Source organism: Lepisma saccharinum, chromosome 2 (genome assembly GCF_977018435.1).
Source record: "Lepisma saccharinum chromosome 2, izLepSacc3.1, whole genome shotgun sequence".
Taxonomy (NCBI): domain Eukaryota; kingdom Metazoa; phylum Arthropoda; class Insecta; order Zygentoma; family Lepismatidae; genus Lepisma; species Lepisma saccharinum.
The window spans coordinates 129,624,953-129,646,539 of NC_139230.1; the positions used below are offsets into that span (position 1 = coordinate 129,624,953).

The 21,587-nt window shown below is 36.6% G+C and overlaps 2 protein-coding genes across 2 annotated transcripts in view; one reads left to right on the top strand and one right to left on the bottom strand.

Annotated features, from left to right (window-relative positions):
• Positions 1-839: 839 nt before the first annotated feature.
• LOC145984496 (uncharacterized) overlaps positions 840-21,587 on the bottom strand; it is a 97,327-nt gene continuing 76,579 nt past the window's right edge. Inside the window, exon 9 of the mRNA XM_083118153.1 lies at positions 840-1,130. The gene's annotated coding sequence lies outside the window, so the exon portion shown is untranslated. The remainder of the gene's footprint in view (positions 1,131-21,587) is intronic.
• LOC145983641 (protein CFDP2-like) lies at positions 13,277-16,661 on the top strand. The gene is made up of 2 exons (XM_083116705.1): positions 13,277-13,766; positions 16,651-16,661. The coding sequence occupies exons 1-2, from the start codon at positions 13,277-13,279 to the stop codon at positions 16,659-16,661; spliced, it is 501 nt and encodes a 166-aa protein (XP_082972831.1).

Here is a 21,587-nt window from a genome sequence, read left to right on the forward strand (position 1 = left end):
ATGTCTACTTTCTCCAAACGTATCAAGGAAGTACATCAATACAACACAAGAAAAAAAATCACAATCTGGTTATACAAACTCATAATACCACTCTACTTGAAAAAGGTCCTAAATTCGTAGGTATCCACCTGTATAATAAATTACCTGATCACATAAAAACAATGAAATCAAGTACCCAATTTAAGAGGGAATTGACAAAATTCTTATTATGACTATTCAATAAATGAATTTCTAAATTTGTAAATATTAAATTACATAAATTGTCAACAAAGAGAGTTCCATTGTTCAGAAAATGGAATTATACTATTTTTATTATCATGTACGAAGTATTCACTATATGCTATTATTGTGCCTAAATGATCATTAATCGGTTCTGTATATATATTGCATTCTTCCATGTTGTATATGTTACATATTTACTTTTACATTTTATTTTCACACTAAAAAAATTCTTTGCTTATTATTGTGCTCGCCTTAAATATTGTATGTACCTAGGTAATTTCACTCCCATAGTTTATTCTTCCTATATTTGGATTTCCTTTATGTGGAAGTTCTTCAAATCATTGCTATAATTCTTGTCTATAATTCTATTAATATGTTATTAGTGTATTTGAATTTCCTTCATGTAGTAGTTCTTAAAATCATTACTGTAATCCTTGTCTAAAAGTGTATTAATATTTTATTACTGTATGTATTGTTATATGACGAATTCCATACCTATGGACATGGGTCAACAGAAATAAAGAATATGAATTAATGAATGATGCATTAATGTATTTTGGAAAGAAACTTATATGTACAACTTATTATAACTTAAATGCAAATACTATATGCATACATGCACACATACAAACAAACACGATAATATATACAAAAAATATGTACATATCTATATAAAAAGATTCAAACAGTAAATCCAAACAAAATCCACCACAACAATTTCAAACAATATTGCAAGAAAATGTCCAATGCAGAACAAATGTAGAAGAAAAGAAAATCAGAACAAACATATAACTCTTCATCAGGCCACTCAGTATCCTATACCTGGCTGCTGCCCATCACAGAGTAACTCTACAGTTTTTTCCCCTTTATCATCTTCTGGTAAGTCTTCGCCATGGTGGAAGTCTCTTCTGTAAAGAAAAATAATTTCACTGTCTCTCCATTATTGTAGCACAGGTGTCTGGTTTAGAGCTATAAAGAAAGAGTATAAATTTACAATACCGGAATTATCTCCGATTGTTTCAAATTCAGCATACTCACTAATTTAGGCCTCGTATTCACGAATCTGCAGTTAAAATCTGGCGGTCACATCTACAAATTGCAAAATAACAGCAGAAATTACCGCTCTGATTGTCCATACACTAACATGGTAACAATGAAGAAGTGACATGCAATTTCGATGCGAAGGTTTCTCAAGTGTTGTGCAATAAGTGAGACCTGTTGATTTGCATGTGAGAAAATGTCATCTTGCGTAAAGAAGGAAAAAATATTTGGCCCACGAACCATTCACGGTAAGGTTAGGTTAGGTTAGGTTAGGCAACCATAGTTAGAATTCAGGGTCATCATGAACATAGTTTTTAAATGCTAATCATTTCAAAAAATAGTTGTTTTCTTCATCAATCAATGGTGTTTATTCTGTTCACGGAACCACTTCTTTCAGTTTATTTTGCAATTTCTAGCAGTGACTGCCAAATGTTAACTGCAGATTCATGATTACGAAGCCAAAATTAGTTAGTATGCCGAATTTGAAAGCAATCTGAGATATTTCCGGTATTGTAAATTTGTTCCAAAAAAAGAAACAGTTCCAAAATCTGTTTGACCAAGAATTTATTGGGAATGAAGATATATCATGATGCACAATATCTTGCCATTACACATCACAAAATGAAAGATACTGGCTCCATCACTATCACTAACAACATCAATGCACTTCTATATGGGCACCCTTAGTGGCCCTAGTGGGGAAAGAAAGGTCAGGTGACCGCGGAGGCCAGGCAAGAAATGTTGAAACCTGTCCTATCCATCATCCTGGTAACTGTGTATCAAGAAAGTCATGCACCTGGTTTGCAAAATGTGGTGGGGCCCCATCCTGCTGAAAAATCATACCTGGAGGAACACCTTCTGTTGTGGAGTCCACTCCGCCATGTTTGTTTACTGTGACCATGCGCATGTGCATGACACAGTTTCATGTTTTTTTGTAAATGGCAACAGATGTCAGTATTGTACATACACAGTTTTTGACTGTGGCAGCTATTTGTAAACTGTAGTGCATGTTTCTTTTATTATAGTTATAAGCCGGACACGCTGTATATAATTGCTGTCACTGATTTTTTCAGCATTATTTTGTGCATGTTTCTATCTACCTTACTTATCATGAGTGGATTCACCTTCTATGATTGGAGAGTACATTGTGTTATCTACTAAGTAAATAAAAGATTTAGGCAAACAAAACTTAACATTTTGACACGTATTTCTCCTTGACCATTTACAACAAGAATTCTTAACCGAGAGTCAGTATTAAGGAAGGAAGGGGTGGGGGGCAAATATAGGTATAGCCAGATATGGGATCCTGAATTTTTGCCATCTTACACTGCTACATTGAAATTCTTATGAAAAAGAATGTAGTGGCCTTTTATATTTTATATATCTTGAGCTGGTGATTTCTAGACATGACACTAACTTCTGTTGATTGGCTCTTGTTTTTGATGTAACATCACGAAATATAACTGAAACCTCATGCAAATATATTGTACGTACTATATGTAGAGAACTTAATTTGCACAATGTCGATAACATGGAATACTCACTGTCCGAAATTTTCTATAAGTGGATACAATGGCATTCTAAACAAATTTTACAGACATAGACTTTGACTCGAGGAATATTGAAAATTTTGTATTTGATGTGTGTGTTTGTGCTTCTCGCTAATTTCACCATGGTTTATGCATGAAAACACAACAAAAATAATCAATTTTCTGTTCTTTGAGTAACATTCTTTCAAAAGTAACATTCATAAATCACAATTGAGAGTGACGGGTGCAGACCTCACAATGAAAAGGCATAGGTTTGATCTCCAGAGGAGGCAAAGTGGTTCGGATCAGACCTGGAACAGTAGGTCCAGTCCAAATCAGCCTATCCGAATGTAAAGTGAACTTAAGACAACATTTGATTTGCTATCACAGGTACTTTGAAGGTTGATATCTTAGTACTGTTTACCCCTGGCAATTTTTCCAATATGATTTTTCCCCATCAAAAAGAAATTCTGGCTTTACCTCTGGAGACAAGAAGTTTGTCTCTCTTTCCTTTCTTGAGGCACTCCATTGGCAAGAAAGTGCCTTGACCCTTCAAAGTCTGCACCTATGATTAATTGTGGTAATACAGTCTAATAATGTGGACCGCGCTATGTGAACATTAGACAATGATATGGAGATTTGCTCAGCTAAGGGCTTGCTGGAAGATATAAGGTTTCAGACGGGAGAAGCACCTGTGAAGCATAGTGTGCCACAGCTTACCCTGTCAAAATGTATTAGGCACATTTCATCATAAAAAAGCACATGTTAATTTAAAGATTTGTCCCACTCAAAACTTAGAAAGTCATACATTGATCCACTCACACCAGAAAAGTTTTCTGCCAGAACTGGTTTCACAGAAACTAACAGTAACACATGACAATAAAGGGAGACATTAGATTATGGACTAAAAATCCTGCCTTGAAGGTAAGAATAGTTTCATGCCGAGACTTCAGAGTTACATCAAGAAATACAAATGAGAACTTAAGTCATAAAACATCCACAACAGGAGGACTTCGGATTTGATTGAAATAGGAATTTCTGGAAAGTTTCATGATACCAGCAAAGCAAATACAACTAAGAAATGTCGAATGTGGAACAAGAAATTGGACAGGAGACAGAAGAAAGAATTCACCATAGAGGCAATACCACACTGATCAAGTCTGAAAAACTTTAGAAAGAAGAAATTTATAACAAGCTGGAATATTTTGCTCAGTTAATAACACTTATGCCAGGCGGAGTTACTCGTCTCCTAATGGGTGCATCCCGAGGTGGCAGATTGGAAAAGGGTATGCTCACCAGATATGGTGGGTATCGGGGGAAAAAAATACCCAGGGTGGACCAAAACCAGACTCTGCTGCCTTGCAGTGAATGGAGTTGGCATTGAGACATAGAGAATGAAACCCAGGATCTTCAACATTACCTTAATATGTGTACATGTCTGAACAGAAAAGGCAGAAGAAGATGAAAAAGATGGATTCTACCAGCAGTTGGAACAGGTAATTGATCGTATACCAAAACATTACATTAAAATAATAATGGGAGATTTTAATGCCAAGGTTGGACTTGAAGAAGCATTCCAAGACATTAGAGGAAAGGAAAGTTTGCATGAATTTTCAAATGATAATGGTCTGAGACTGAAAGATCTGGCTATGTGTAACTTAATGGTAATTAGAAGCACCAGGCATCAAAGGAAGAATGTGAGGAAAATGACATGGTGCTCACTTGATGGTGTAACACAAAACCAAATTGACCATGTGCTGATAGACCATGTCTCTGATATTCTACAAGTAGATAGCTGCTGAGGAGCAGACAGTGATTCAGACCATTATTTAGTCCACATTAAATACAGACAGAAAACAGCCACATATAAGGATGGAAGAAGAGGAAAGTTGACCTCAAGGTGTGATGATGAGAAGTTAAAAAGAGATGAAGGAATTGCCAACCAATTTTGTTTAATGGTAGGTAACTAACTTGAGAAAAGAATTAAAAGGTGAGAAAGCAAAAGTATTGAAGGGAAATGGAGTATAATTAAGGAGATACTACATGAAACAGCAGAGGAAGTGCTGGGAGAGAAGACGAAGATCCAAAGAGATAAATAGTTTGATGAGGAGTGTAGAACAGCAATAAAGAAATGAGGCACAATAGAAAATGCTTAATAGGAAAGCCAGGTATAACACAGAGCAATATAGACTAAAAAGAAAGGAAGCAGACAGTTTGTGAAGGAGAAAGAAATGGCACTTTGAGCAACAGTTGATTGACGAACTTGAAGAATATAATAGTAACCAGCAAGTAAGAAAAATGTACATGAGGGTGAAAGAATATAAGGAAAGGCTTCCAACTGAAGACAGCTTTCTGTAAAGACCAAGTAGTAAACCTAATAGCCCTTAGTACGCCGCGCAGTCTGACGAAAGTAAGCCCAGTGTCGCCGAGGCTTTGAGCGGGAAATTTGAATTCGTATACATAATGGACAAAAATCGTAATAATTCTGGCACTATGGGACCAATCTACTTTGGATAAATTTTGTTTTGCAGGCAATACATCGGTGCATCATGCAACCATGTAAAATTTGGATGCCCCAACCCCGGCCGGGGGGGGGGGGAGGTACGGGCGGGGGCTGCAACCCCGAATTTCAATGAAAAAACATAAAAATGTGGAGTTTGCCCCCTCTTCTCCAGCTACTTTGGGGAGAAAACCGGAACTTGTGCTTTTTTTTCAAATAATGGACCTTTCGCAACAGAATGAAAGTTGATTCATGTTCGTGGGTGCAATGCAATTTGAATAATAAGGCAAAACGTAAAACTCTAGCGAATTTTAGCCAATTTGCATATTATTCATAAAATTGTTATAACTGACACTATGGGACCAATCTACTTCGGATAACTTTTGTTTTGCAGGAAGAACATCAGTGCATGCAACCATGTAAAATTTGGATGCCCCAACCGCGGGGGGATTACAGGCGGGGGCTGCATCCCCCCAATTTCAATGGAAAAAGTATGAAAATGTGGAGTTTGCCCCCACTTCTCCAGCTACTTTGGGGAGAAAACCAGAACTTTTGCTTTTTTTTTTTTAAAGAATGGACCTTCCGCAACAGAATGAAAGTTGATTCATGTTCGTGGGTGCAATACAATTTGAATAATAAAGCAAAACGTAAAACTCTAGCGAATTTTAGCCAATTTGCATATTATTCATAAAATTGTTATAACTGACACTATGGGACCAATCTACTTCGGATAACTTTTGTTTTGCAGGAAGAACATCAGTGCATGCAACCATGTAAAATTTGGATGCCCCAACCGTGGGGGGGGGGGTACGGTCGGGGGCTGCATCCCCCTTAATTTCAATGAAAAAATCATAAAAATGTGGAGTTTGCTCCCTCTTCTCCAGCTACTTTGGGGAGAAAACCAGAACTTTTGCTTTTCTTCGTTCGCACTTGCATCTTGTGTAGCCACTGTGAATCTATTTCTTCCCTGTTGACTCGGCTCTTTGTGGAAAAATATGTCCAGAAGGAAACGATTGTGCGTTAGGAAAATCGATGTGCTGTTTTATGATCCAAACTGTTTACGGTGAGCCTTTGTTAGTCCTAACAGAGGAGGGAAGAGAGCCTTTGCAATCGTTTGTTTTGTCTATGCTTCTGGATAGACGCACGCTTTAGACTCATGATTCTGGCCTCTGGCTATCGTCAAGCTTTATTGCATTTCTAACATAGAGGCGACAGAAAGCTGACACCGCCAAACCTCATCCAATCCCCTCTCTCTTTGCCCTACCTCCCCTCCCCCCCCCCGCCACTACTTCAGCTGGATCACCAGGTCTAAACACAAAGAAGAATGTGTGCCTTATCAGTACTAAATCACAGCGTTGGAAGCTTGGAGGAAAACAGCATCATAAATACCAAGCATTTATTGTGTCTGTCAACTGAAGAGCGACATATTCCGAGAAAGGAGGGGGGGATTTGGAATTTTCGTAAACACGATTGCAAAACATGTTCCCGAATGAACTGTCAGTGTTTCAACCTCAATATACAAATACCGTGCGTCCATTTCGATCTTCAGCCGAGAGATCGGGAGAAGCGTGGCGGGCGGCGCTGACGGAGATGCCGACATTTGCGGCCTGTAATGCCCGCTTATTTTTATGGACATATTCAGACATTTATATAAATATTGCAAAACGAGCACTAACCTGTGTTATAAGAGTTGTTCAAACTGATATCCACCAAGTGCCAAGTGTGTAGACTATCGGTGAGAATACATTGAATAGCCTGAAACTTTCGTGCTTGTAACTAAAGTCCTTCTGGGTCAGGCCGAGAACTTATCAGCCCCCCCTCGTAACGTGCACCAATGCGGCTGGCATTCCAATCCTCTCACTGACACAACACACATACACACTGCGATAACACAAACAAGTAACGGCAAGTAGCCAATAATAACACTCTTGCGCACAGTACGAAATTAACACGCTCTTGGTTTACATCTGCTCGCCACTATATTCACAGCTCTGTTGCGAAGGAACAAAAAACTCGAGCTCGGAGATTTCGGATTGCAAGGAAGCTCACGAACACCATTGACTTTTAACGGTTTCGTCTACAACGTAATCTTTATACAGTGTTGCACATTCGAAACCTCCAAACGATCCCCATCGACACAAAACTCTTTCAAGGATATAAACTTAAGCAGGACGTTACTGGTCAAAACTATGATTAAAAAGTTTTATTATCTGTGGCTCTTAACGTCGTTTCTAAAGCGTATTTTTTTGTGTATATAAGGACAGAACTTGGATGAATTACAGATGATAAATTATAACACAGGTTAGTGCTCGTTTCGCAATATTTATATAAATGTCTGCGTATGTCCATAAAAATAAACGGACATTACAGGCCGCAAATGTCGGCATCTCCACCAGCGCCGCCAGCCACGCTTCTCCCGATCTCTCGGCTGAAGATTGAAATGGACGCACTGTATAAGTGTGGCAAACCCTCGATAATTTATCTAAAGCTGTTTGTTGCATATATGCAACGGGGGCGGACTAAGGGATAGGGGGGGGGGATAAGATCTTAGAGAAATGGGCAGAATACTTCAGTGGGAGAAGAGTGGGTCAACCCAGGAGGGAATCTTTTCAACAGAGTGAGCCAATATCTAGCATATGCTGATGACATTGATATGATGACACGAAGACTGCAAGAACTGAAGGAATAACTGGAAAGATTGGAGAATACAACTAGTGAGATAGGACTCTAAATAAATCAAACCAAGACTAAATACATGTTCTCACCTTGGAACATTAATTACCTTGGATAATAATATTAAGGAGGAAATAAAAACAAGAATTGCAGCTGGCATTCAAAGTTATTTCTCATTGTTAAGAAGTTTCAAATCTCGCAGCCTGAGTAGAAATTTGAAAATCAAAGTATATCAGGTAGTGGCTGGGATATGTGGAAAGAATGCCTGAAGACAGAGCGATAAAGACAGTCTATAAAGGGCGACCAAGAGGGAGAAGATTAAGAGTAAGACCAAGGAAAATATGGTTGGAGGATATTGAGGAGGACCTTAGGAGGATGGGAGTAAGACAGTGGAGAAGTAGAGCAGAAGATAGAAGAGAATGGGCTATATTGTGAGAGATGCCAAGGTCCTTTAAGTAAGTAATAACAGTTGTCCCTTTCATTCTACTGCATAAGTAATCATGCACTACTTCCGATACAAAAATCAAACCTGACCTACAAATCCTACATTCCAAACCTGACAAATTAAATATATATATATATATATATATATATATATATATATATATATATATATACATACACACACACACACACACACACACACACACACACACACAAGTGTTTGGAAAGATACTATTTAAAAATAACTCAGTTAAAGGTGAAGTTACTCTCTTTTTTTAAATGTAACTTACTTAATGTTACTTTGAAACTTAACTATAAATAATTTTTACAGTTTCTTCCTAGTATGGAAGATGCATGAACTGCAATTGGGCTGTTATTTTCTTTACTGATGACAATCTAAAATGTAACATTAATTTTTAATACATTGTAATAAACCTATGTCTAAATATAAAACAGGTTAGAGATACAAAGTAAAATACTGTCACATATACAATTTGCTCATAAAAATGTATGTATGAATGTATGAAGACATTCATTTAATTTGTACTTTCTGTCAGAAAAGTGTAGTTATTATCATCATCATCATTGAAATATGCAAGAAAAAAAAAGTAGGTGTAGAAAAATTAACTACATATTTCACTACTTCTTACTTGTTACAGTCAGATGCTAGTCACACCCTTGGCATGTTCAGTTGTTTGTGGATACAATAGTGTTTGTTCCCCTTAGAATATGGTTCAATGCAGCTATGTAGAAGATATTATATGGTGTAAGATGATCAAGCAACTCTAGGCTCGACAAACACATATGGCAGTGACTGAGGAGCTGAATATTTGTCAGAGTGTTATTTCCAGACTCTGGAAAACAGGTTACAACAAGATGAAAATATTGGGCGGGACTTTAACAGTGGTCACCCAAAGGCTACAACAGCACAAGAAGACTGATATTTGGCAATGACAGAGTACAGCAGCTTTCTTGCTAAGGACCTTATAGGAGCCACATGGACAACGTTTTGAAGGCCAGTGGTTACAAGAATGAGGGTTGTATTCAGTAAGCCTGCAATATGCATTCCACTGACCCAGACCAGTACCCAAGTGCCATGTCCCCCCTCGAAAGATGAAATATTATATATAATGCAAACCTACAAAAACCTAAAAAAAAAAATTAAAAAAAATGGACGATTTTTCAGATTTTGCAAGCATTTCGAGTTTCTTCTTGCATAGGGTAGGTTCCTATAAGAGTACACAGTCTTGAAAGAGTACGCAGTGCCAATTCGCAAAGTTCGCAGCATTGTGGGATGGTAGTAGCTTCTAGACGTTAGCAAGCAGAAGTACAGAAGGTTGTGTATGAGCATGAAGTAAGTAAAAACGGGAAGACAATGACCTGTATAGTAAATATCTGTGCACGCCTTGAGAATACATAGGTGTGGATTTTACATGTCTAGTCTGATTGATTCTGCCATCTGGTGACCAAATATTAAATGTGGCGTTGTCCTCAAAGCGTATGGATTGAACAGTACCCATAGAGTTCGCATGCGTACTCTTGAGGGACAGGGCAGTTTCTACGTAGTAAAGAGTGGTGTCTGGTGAAAGGGGACAAAACATTACAATTGTATGTTGCATGTTACCTACTGGCATCTACGTTCCCCCTGCCATGATCTTTCCTAGGATGGAACTGTACAAAAAAGCACCCGAAGGAACTCTACCTCTCATTTCAGACTCAGGATACATGACAACTGACCTTTTCATACAATGGCTGCAACACTTTATAAAGTTAGTGAAGCCAAGCGAACAAGAGCAAGTTTTGTTGATTGTTGACAACCTCGTTTTGCATTGTAGCATAGATGCTATATTATTGTGCAGAGAAAATTTAGTCACGTTTACTTTCACTTCCACCGCACGCCAGTCACATGCTGCAACCTATTGATAAAGGTTTCTTTGGACCCCTTAAGAAAGCATTTGCTATTCAATGTGACAAGTGGATTGCAAATAATCCTGGACACTGTATTACTGTATGAAATGTCCTACCTCTTTTGTTGTTCATATGAACAAATTGCAACAATTTAAAAGGCGAAAGTAGCATTCCAGTGTACAGGAATACATCCATACAACCCTGACATTTTCACAGATGAAGGTTTCCTACCTGCAGCAGTAACAAACTGATCAGCTGTGACTGCACCAGGAGGAAACCAGTCAGTGCTCAGATATTATCAATTCAGCCTCACGAGGATGATGTTCAGCATCCGAGAAATTCCAATGCTAGTGCAGTGTCTGAAAGTACATACAGATTGTCGAAGTGACAATGGCAGCAACAAACAGTCAGAAGGTGACCTAGGAGTATCTCCTTCTGAATTGTTCCCCTCTGCCCACAGCCAAGCATGAGTTGAAGCACAGTAGATGTGGAAATAATTCTGAAATAATTACATCATCACCATATCGAGCAACATGGGAGTGTGCATCATCTCAAAGTACGGAGCCAAGTAAAGAAGGCAAGTGTTGCAAAGAGAAAAAGTCCTTGAAATTTGATGCTGCTGTACCTTCCACATCTACAGACCTTCAAGAAGTTGTCAACTGCCCAGGATGCCATGAAATCTATGGGGAACCAATTACAGAAGACTGGATTCAATGTGGAAGTTTCGAGCAATGGTGGCATGAAGCTTGCTTGCTCTTCATATGAAGGACAGGGTGCCTTTCGGTTTGGAATGTGTTAGTGGTTTTATTTCCTTCATCTCCACGACACATTCAAGTGCGTATTTTTAGAGGACGTGTTGCATACTCTATAAGGACTACTCCCCTAAGAGTACTATTTTGCATCCATTTAAAAAGATAATTGCATATCCCATACTTTGTTTCCATTCATTTTATTTTTAGTTCCACAAGGAAGTAAAGATACTACTTAACAAGTAGGTGCAGTTGTTTTGTGTTTCTGTTTGTTTACATTCCCATAATATGACTTTAACCACTAAGTGCGTACTCTTATAGGAACCTACCATAAATGAATGGGTTGTTTCTGGAGAAAGGCAGGCTCCAGAAGACTGAAGTCTACTATATTTACTAATATTAGTTTCATAAGCATTTATGCAAAGCTACTAAACATCCCAATTAGGTCATGAGAGTTCACCATTTTTAATCCCTGTCCTGATTATTTTCAAAATTCAGTCTTGATGAGAAAATGTCCCTTTCTGTTTATTGACATTCAGATATGTTCATCATTATAATAATCATTCGTAATACGTATCATTTAACTTTATATTATTTTGTAAACATAGATTATCTTTATTAATCAAATCATGACTGTTCAGTGGTGGTGGTGGTATAAAAAGAACTGTAAACATGGATAATTTGGGAATACTGTACTATTCAAATATTTTTGAGAATGGAATGTAAGCAATAAACACCAAGCTTTATGCTGAGTGACAGCCTTTGTCTGTAAGTTATTGTATCCTTGACTATCAGGTCAGGGAAAGAGGGTGGGGGGGGGGGGTTATTGCTGATTTGATTTTTTCCTACTTTGGTTCATCATATTGCAATACTACAATTGTACATCCAGCTGCAATGCTACCATAGCGTTGGTTGTCACATCCATCCAGGGTACGAAATCCCAGGGGGAGGAGGGATGTCTCACCTACGACCTTGTTGTAAAATCCCCCAATGAAAATTACTTTTCAATTCAAAATATTTTACTAGGAAGATAATAAGAAACACACATCACATAAAGAAGAACGAACAAAGAATGATGTCTGTGTTAATGTTGCATACATTTCTTGTTCTCTCTCTTTCTCTCTCTCTCTCTCTCTCTCTCTCTCTATCTTTGTTTAGAACTGGTAACAGCATGGGGATAAAACGTACTTCTATAGTCACAGATAAGATATTATAATTATATCAAATTGGACTAGTAATGAACGGAGCTGTAGTTTTCACCTTCGGCCCATGGAAAACATTAGATTGACCTGTTATTTCTCCTCCATGTCTCATCTCCTTTTGTTGGAAATAAAACATAGCACCTACATGTTACTTTAATAGGAAACAAATGTCTTCTTAAAGTCTCTTATTTTGTTGTGCCTCCACCTAGTTATATTTAATTTGCAATCGAATTTGCAGATTTGAACAATATCACACAATGCTTGAATGAAGATGATGTGGGATGCACAACCGACTGTCCTTTTATTAGCCACATTTCTTGAATGCTAAGTTTTATTTTCATTGGATACAATGGAAAACAGTAGGTACATAATATTTCTTCAATGTTTAAATATACCAGCTACATCTAGGCAGGGGGATGCAAATTCAGTGCAGGGAGTGTGGAAATCTATTCTCATCCTGGGTGCTGAAATCTCTAGCTTCAGCTCTGATAAGGAAATATTTCCCCTCAAGACCATTAACAGATTTACACCATTATAGAAACATAACACAATAAAAGTATACAATTTTAATTATCATTGTTAATAGAAAGCAATAGGGGGTCAAAGGTTGGTATGGTCTCAGGGAGTGTTCAGATGCTGATATGAGCACTCTGTAAATACTGAGGAACGCCATTGGGTATAACAACTACCAATACTACCAACAAATCCTACCTCCACGTCCCCGAAGGCTGTTAGCCGCGTGACCCCTGGGCAATGCAGCAAAAAAGATCATACGGCCCGCTTTGGCGGGCCGATGCTGTAGCAGACGGAGGAGGGTGAAGGCGAGTATCCAGCACCTAAACTGGATGTTATCAGCTAAGGGAGTAAACCCTAACAGAAAATCCTGGTCCTCCAAAGAAATGGGGGTTGAGCACTAGGCCAGCACCCTGGTCTCATAAAAATAACCTTCCGCTAAAAAAAGCTCAATTACAGAAAGCCGGATGGATTAATGGAAAACGACCTAGGCATATGAAAAGGAATAAGAAAGATATAATCTGTGTAGGAACATGGAATATCATGACTATGCTAAAACCTGGAAAAATGCAAGAAATAGCTGACCAAGTCTTAGCAACAAAGTTGCAGATAGTCGCATTACAGGAAGTAAGATGGAAAGGACAAGGAGAAATCAAGAAAGATAAATACATGTTTTATAGTTGTAAAGAAACTACGGGTCAGCATGGAACTGGATTCCTAGTAAAGAGAGAAATGGTAAAACATGTACTAGGATTTGAACCGTGTAGTAAAAGAATATCTAAACTTAGAGTGAAGGGAAGGTTCTGTAATGTGACATTTATAAACGTGTATGCTCCAACAGAAGAGAAAGGTGATGACATTAAAGATAAGTTTTATGAAGAACTGCAAGTAGTGCAAGATAAAACCCCGAGACATGACCTGATAGTCCTGTTGGAATATTTAAATGCAAAAATAGGAAAAGAGGATGCATTTAAAGAAGTAACAGGTAAACATACATTGCATGAGATAACCAATAATAATGGAGAATTAGTATGTAACTATGCTATTGCAAATAATATGACTGTAATGAGTACACAGTATGAACATAAAAAGATACATAAAGGTACCTGGGTGTCCCCAGATGGGAAAACTACCAACCAAATTGACCATGTTTTAGTAAACGAACATAAAAAGGAAAATGTGCAGGATGTAAAAACAATGAGGGGTCTGAATTGTGATTCGGATCATTTTTTGGTCAAGGCAGTAATCAAACAGAAATTAATACCTGTACGAAAAAGTATTCCAAGACAACAGATAAAATGGAATAAAAGCAATATGCATAGTAAAGAAATTCTGAAACAATATAGGATAAAAATGAGTCAAAATTTGGAAAACATTATTGATACCCAAGATATAAATGAAGATTGGAAACAACTCAAAGAAGCTATTCTGAAAACAGCAACTGAAGTAATACAAAAGCAAGATGGTAAACCAAGGAATGAATGGTGGGATAATGAATGTAAAATTGTAATAAATCAGAAAAATGCTGCACGACAAAGATGTTTACAGAGACACACAAGGGCAAATTGTGAAGAATATGAGAATAAAAGGAGAATTGCCAACAATGTATGCAGAAAGAAGAAAAAAGAATGGATAAATGATAGAATCAAAGAGATTGAGGAATACCATAGAAGAAAGGATTCAAGAAATTTTTTTAAGGCTGTGACATCTCATGTAAGGAACTACACTCATGCAACTTCATTATGTAAAGATGCATCTGGAGAAGTAATATCTGAGAAAGAAAAAGTATTACTCCATTGGAAAGAGTACTTTCAGGAATTATTAAATTGGGAACACGTACCGTATGAAGATGAAATACCCGAAAAATTGGAAAATGATACTGAAATTCCAATACCAACATATGAGGAGGTAAATAAAATCATAAAATCCTTAAAAATGAATAAGTCACCTGGTTCAGATAATATCACAGCAGAACTGATAAGACACGGAGGATATATGATAAGGAATAAAATTTATAATTTGATACTCAACATATGGAATAAAGAGGAACTGCCACAAGAATGGCTACATGGTATCATTTGCCCAATCTTTAAAAAAGGAGACAGGTTGCAGTGTAATAACTACAGACCAATTACGCTTCTGAATGTTGCATACAAAATCTTTGCAATTCTTCTACAAAATAGAATCTCTGAAATTACAGAAAACAAATTGGGTGAATATCAAATGGGATTTAGACCAAATAGATCTACAGTTGATAATATATTCATACTGCGACAAATATATGAAAAATGTTATGAATATAATATTGAATTGCATAACATATTTATCGATTTTATGCAAGCATTTGACTCAGTAAATAGAAATATAATTCCTACATGTCTAAAGAAAATTAATGTCCCAAACAAACTAATAAGATTAATAAAGTTGACATTACAAAACACTACAGCAGTAGTAAAAGGAAACAATGATTTTAGTCAGAAATTTGCAATAAATAGAGGAGTAAAACAAGGAGACCCATTATCAGCAACTTTATTTAGCATAGTCATGGATGAAATAATTCAGAAGTTGGAAATCAGAGGAAACATTTCAACAAGATTAAGACAGATCTGTGCATATGCAGACGATATAGTAATTACTACAAGAACTAAGCAATCAATGGTGGACTCACTAGTGAAACTAAAGCAACAGGCAATGAAATATGGACTAATAGTGAACGAAAAAAAGACAAAGTATATGAGATGTACAAGAAGAAAAATCCAACAACAAAAAGAGGATATAGATACAATGCACATAGAGCAGGTACAGTCATTTAAATATCTCGGGTCAATAGTAAATGGAAACAATGAAATCGAAGAAGAAATTAAAGAAAGGATTGCAGCTGGAAATAGAGCATTTTATGCGAATAAGAGGATATTAAAATCCAAACTAGTTTCCAGAAAAATAAAATTAAAGCTGTATAAATCCATAATAAGACCTGTGGTTACATATGGCTGTGAAACCTGGGTGCTGAAAGAAGATATAATTCGAAAACTAATGATATTTGAAAGAAAGATTTTAAGGAAAATATATGGCCCAACGAGACAATCAAATAATATATGGCGAATAAAAACAAACGAAGAGCTTGAAACATTAATAAAGAGTAAGAATATAAGAAGATTTATCAAAACACAAAGATTGAGCTGGTTGGGTCATATTGAAAGAACGCCCGAAGAAAGAATTGTGAAACAAATTTACAATTGGAGACCTATTGCTACAAGATCACAAGGAAGGCCCAAAACCAGATGGATAGACGATGTCAGAAATGACATAAGAAAACTGAAGACACAGAACTGGAAGAAATGTGTGTTGAGTAGAGAAGAATGGAAGGATGTAATTGAGCAGGCCAAAGCCCATAAAGAGCTGTAGCGCCTTATAAGAAGAAGAATAGAAAGCAATAATTAAATAAAATCTAAGACTTATTAAAAACATTTCACCTATCGTCCAAGTTCGTGACATTTTGAACCAGTTGTTAAAATAATTAATTTGCTAGTTTATAAATGTAACAAATTAATTTCTTTATATATGTTCAATGATATTAATTATGACATATATTTATTGCATGACAATATATACATATATATTTAGGTGCTTAAAAAATATATGGAAAAAATAAACTTTGTATTTTTGTTGACCTCACCCTCTCATTTCGTGCCAATATATATAAAGATAATTTGAGTAAATTTTCAGTGAAATAGATTTATATTTATAGATCACGGAAACGCATTAAAATTTCATAATGTATGAAAATGGGCAAGAACACGTTATTAATAATAGAGTTAATTTACATATTTTTTATATCTATAAAAACAAAATATTCATACTTATTACAGTGAAAACATGAAAGTCAAATGAAGTATATAAAACACATAACATAACACTTCACTCCTGTTCTGAAATTATTTCTTGAGGAGACTTTTATTACAATCTTCGAACTTCCTTTTGGTGCTCCTGAACCATTTGAAGAAAACTGTTTCTGCTTTTCTTCCAATAGTTTATCATGAACGTTTGGTCCTGATACTATCACTTTCAGGCAATTTTCCTAATCAATTTCAGATACATCTTCCATCAGTCTTGCATCCTAGTGGCCCTCCCCAAAGGTGGTCTTAGTGTTAGATTTAAAGGTTTTTGGTATGTTAGTTATTAGCTTGGACAGATAGTTTGCCTTTACCTTCTTTTGGATGACTGACTAAGTGTAAATTTATCCACATTTGGACTTTACAATAGAATAGAATAGAATGGTCTTTATTTAAGAAGGCATGTTTCGACCTTGTGGGCCGTTCTTACAACCAACCCTTGCCAAAGATAAAATAAATGAATAAAAACATAGAGAAAAAAAACACATTGATCATGATAATACGATAAAGATAATATAAAGATTCTACATAATAAAATGATATATTGAATTGATAAGTATAAAAGATAAGTAATAAGTCTTAAGTAGTTCATTTTGTGTCGGGGGGGGGGGGGTCAGGTATGCACTGTGCGATGTGTAAGTGCAGGTGCAATTGTTTACATATGGAGGTTAATGTAGTTGTTGGGACTATAGTAAGTTCTTTAGTTGTTGCTTAAAACTTTGATGGCAAATAATGTTAGTCAATGGTGCAGGCAGTTTGTTCCATTCCCTTATCCCTGTAAAAATGAAGGACTTGTTATAGGTGGCGGTTTTATGTTTGGGGATTTTTAGATTGTGTTTCTTGCGAATAGTATGTTCTACAGAAGTTCTACGAGAGCAGATCTTATCGAATAAGTATTTTGGGGAGCCACTCTTAAGTATTTTGTGCATCAAGGTGAGTGTTAAGTATTTTCTTCTATTGTTAATGTTTAGCCAAGAAAGTTTCTTTAAGTAGGGGGATACATGTTCTTTACTTTTCAGGTTAAATATGAAATGTATACAACAGTTCTGAATTTTTTGAATTTTATAGTTTAGGCCCTAGGAGATATTACTGTACACTGGAGCACAATTGTCTAGTGTCAATAGAACGAGTGCTTGCATAAGGCAATCTTTAACATTAGCGTCCAGAGTATGTTTTAAATGATACAAAGAGTTAAGTTTCTCCATACAGCATTTCACAATACATTCTACTTGTGCCTTCCAATTTAAGTGTCTGTTGAACACAATCCCCCAGTTTTTGCTTGTATCCACTTCGCTTAGCGGTATACTGCCGAGAGTTGGAGAAGAATGTGCATTGTAGTGAAGTTTTTTAAGTATACCATGAGTTCCTATGATCATGAAGCAAGATTTTGTTGGATTTAATTGAAGGGAGTTCCTCTGTGACCAATTTGTTATAGCATCAAGGTTGACTTGATGTTTGGTCATCACATTATTGTAGTTTTCTGTATTACACTGAATATAGATTTGAGAATCGTCAGCATACTGATGGTAGTGGCAATTTTGGACAGCACGGTCGAAATCAGCTACGTAAATCATATATAGTAGTGGACCTAATATACTTCTTTGAGGGATGTCTTATTGAACAGCTAACCATTTAGAGTACATAACTTCCAGTTCCTGATATTTCGCACGTTGTTTCCTGTTGCCGAGATATGATCGAAACCAATTTAACGCGTTTCCGGTAACGCCATAGTGATACAGTTTGGCCAATAACAATTCATGATTGATCAAGTAGAAATCTCTTAAATTGTCCAACAAGACTAACAGTGTAACTTTATTTTCATCTATTCCTTTACTTATATTGTCTACGATATCTACCAGCTCAGTGCAAGTACTATGCATTTTTCTAAAACCAGATTGAAAGTGTGGTAGGAAACCTTGAATATGTGGAAGTATTTGTTCATAAATTACCTTTTCAAGTATTTTGGACATTGTGGGTAGAATGCTCAATGGGCCTTAGATCTTTAATTTCTGTGGAGTTGGATTTTTTAGGTATAGGTGTTACTTCGCATTTTTGCCATTCTTGAGGGAACCAACCTTTGGAAAGGGAAAGATTAATAACATGAATAAGAGTTTCTAAGCAAAAGGTAATGCAATATTGCAAAACAGTTAGGTTTATGCCATCATAACCAGACGTGTTTGATTTCATTTTGTTTATTATTTTACGTACTTGTTCGCTACTTACTGGGGTAAAAATGAACGGGTCATTGTTGGGTTGCTGGAGATAAGTGTTAATTTCATCAATCACCACCTCATTGCTATCTGAGGGTGTATTTGGGTTAACAAAAAACTCGTTTACTGCATCAGGCTGAAATGTATCTGAGAAGGGCACATTTGTATTTTTATTTGGTAAAAGTTCCTGGCTTCTGAGGTTAGACCATAATTTCTTAACATTTTTTATATTCACATTTACCGTTTCGTTATAGTGTTTAAATTTTGCATTTCTGATTGCTTTTTTGGCTCTGTTTCTAAAGTATTTGTATGATAGGAGAGCGTCTGGGTCTCCTCTATTTACATACCTTAGATGAAAGTAGTCTCGTTCGATTCTGAACATCTCTGCCTTCTTTCTCTTTTCATTTCTCTTTTAGTTCTTTTTTAGTAAAGGTTCTGTCTACTTCCGTTGTACAGCCCTGTCGACAAATTTATACAAACATACACATGTATGCGTGAACTGTGTGTGTATGTATCTATGGTTTCGGCCTTGCCCCCCTCCCCTCTAAAAAATAATGGTTTCGGGTCTGCTTAGACCGGAACAGTGGGGCTGTGTTCACTTTTCAGCAGTGGCGGTCGATGAAGGGGCTACAGGACTGTAGCCCCCCCCCAAACAAATTACATTTTGTTGCCATTAGTAAGAAAAATTAAATATTTATACTTTCACTATATTACTTTTAGGCTAATTAATGAAAAACAAAAACAAAACTTACAAACAGCAGAAATGAAATATTTGAGGAGAACAGTGGGAAAGACCAGAAGGGACAAAATCAGAAATCAAACAATCAGAATAACATTAAACACAAAACCAATATATCAGGATGTGGAGCAAGCACAACTCAGATGGTTTGGACACCTCAGCAGAATGCCTGAACATCGAATACCTAAACAAGTATGGGAAGCAAGAATGGGAGGATTGGGTGTAAAGAGACCGAAAGGAAGACCACGTAGGACATGGAATGAGGTAATGAAGGATATCCTGAGCAGGAGGAACATCTCGTGGAGTGAAGGAAGGAAGTTGGCAGAAGATCGTGACAGATGGCGAGCTCTCTACAAAACCTCGACACCAATTGGTAGAAGAGGATCGGAATAAGTAAGTAAGTAAGTAACTATATTACTGCGTCCCACTGAGCTGTGTGGAGCTCTCAAATTCACTTGGCACGCGACGAGAGGCATACTGGTATATGAAGCCACTTCCCCCTTGGGGACTGCCAGTACATCTCCATGTTAACTCTCTAACATAAGCACTGCTTCCATTTCCCTCCCTGCTAGGCCTTTGTCAATGCTAAAAAGCTGACTGCATTCAATGCAGCTAATGTAAGATGGCGTTGCCAAATGGTAGAAATCGAAAGCTCTCACATTATGATGGCGGACACCATGCATAAACATGCGATTACTGAGAGAAACAGTGGCCGGCCATGTAACACATCCATTTTGCTTGTTAGTAAGTGCATGATAGTTTAAGTTTTAGAATCGATTCGAAGAGTTATTTGTTTTCTGGCAGTAAGTTATATAATCTGGTATTCTGAATGGTAAATCACACAAGTAAAAATGAATAATGCACCACATAGGTGAATCATCTTCAAATAGTTAAGTTTTTTTGTCTTTTTATGAATGCAGCCCTCCTAGCAATAAGTAGCATGAGCCGCCACTGTTTTTCAGAAAAGTCCACATTTAGTCTGCCTAATGATTCACAACCTATCCTCAGATGGAGAGATCCTGGTAGTTTGCACAATTCTGCCAACCAAATTAACCCTGCGTTTGGCATATTGTTTTCTGTAACATGCATAGGCATGTGTGGTACACCTGTCCTCCAACTCTTCATTTTTAAAGTCTGAAATACATCGTGAATTATACTGTGCATGCTTGATGTACGTTCTGTCTTTGTCTGTCTTCTAATATCAGCTGCAATTCTCTGCTGCACTTTGTCAGTGATGTAATATTATTAAGTTAACATAAGTTACATGCTTGGGAGATGGGAGAGAGACAGTTTCATGTTCACTTTTGTAACACATTAACTATGTGTCCTCCCTTTCCTCACTTACTCACTTCTATGTAACATCTGAATATGCTGTGTGCTCTGTTTTTCTTGGTTTGATGTATTTTTTATTACATATTTAGTCCCCTAAAGTATTCGACTGATGTTAACTTCATAATACTATGTGGCTTAGAAGTGCAACAGAAATACTTAGAACATAGATAAAGAAAGAACATTTTGCTACACTAAAGCACCCCATGTGCAGTATAGTTCACAGTGTTGCAATATCACAATCAAAATAATGATTTTTATCCACCCTGCTAACAACTGATTAACATCGTTTAATTTTAGTCCTTCATTAGATTGTTTTACCTTCCAAACAGCATATTCTAAGGCAAAATTAAAGAGCAATGGAGATAATGCATCTCCTTCTCTTAGCCCATCATGAATTGTAAATTTGTCACACACATTAATGCCTACATGAATCTTACTTTCCGTTTCACTGTTGCATACTTTTATCCTATCAACAAGCTTATTAGATATTCCAAACTCAACTAATATATTATATAATTTATCTCTTTTAACTGAATCACATACTTTTTTTAAAATCAAAGAATAGCTGATGGACATTTTTATTATATTCTCACAATTTCTTAAGTGTCTGTCTGATGTGAAAAATTTGATCT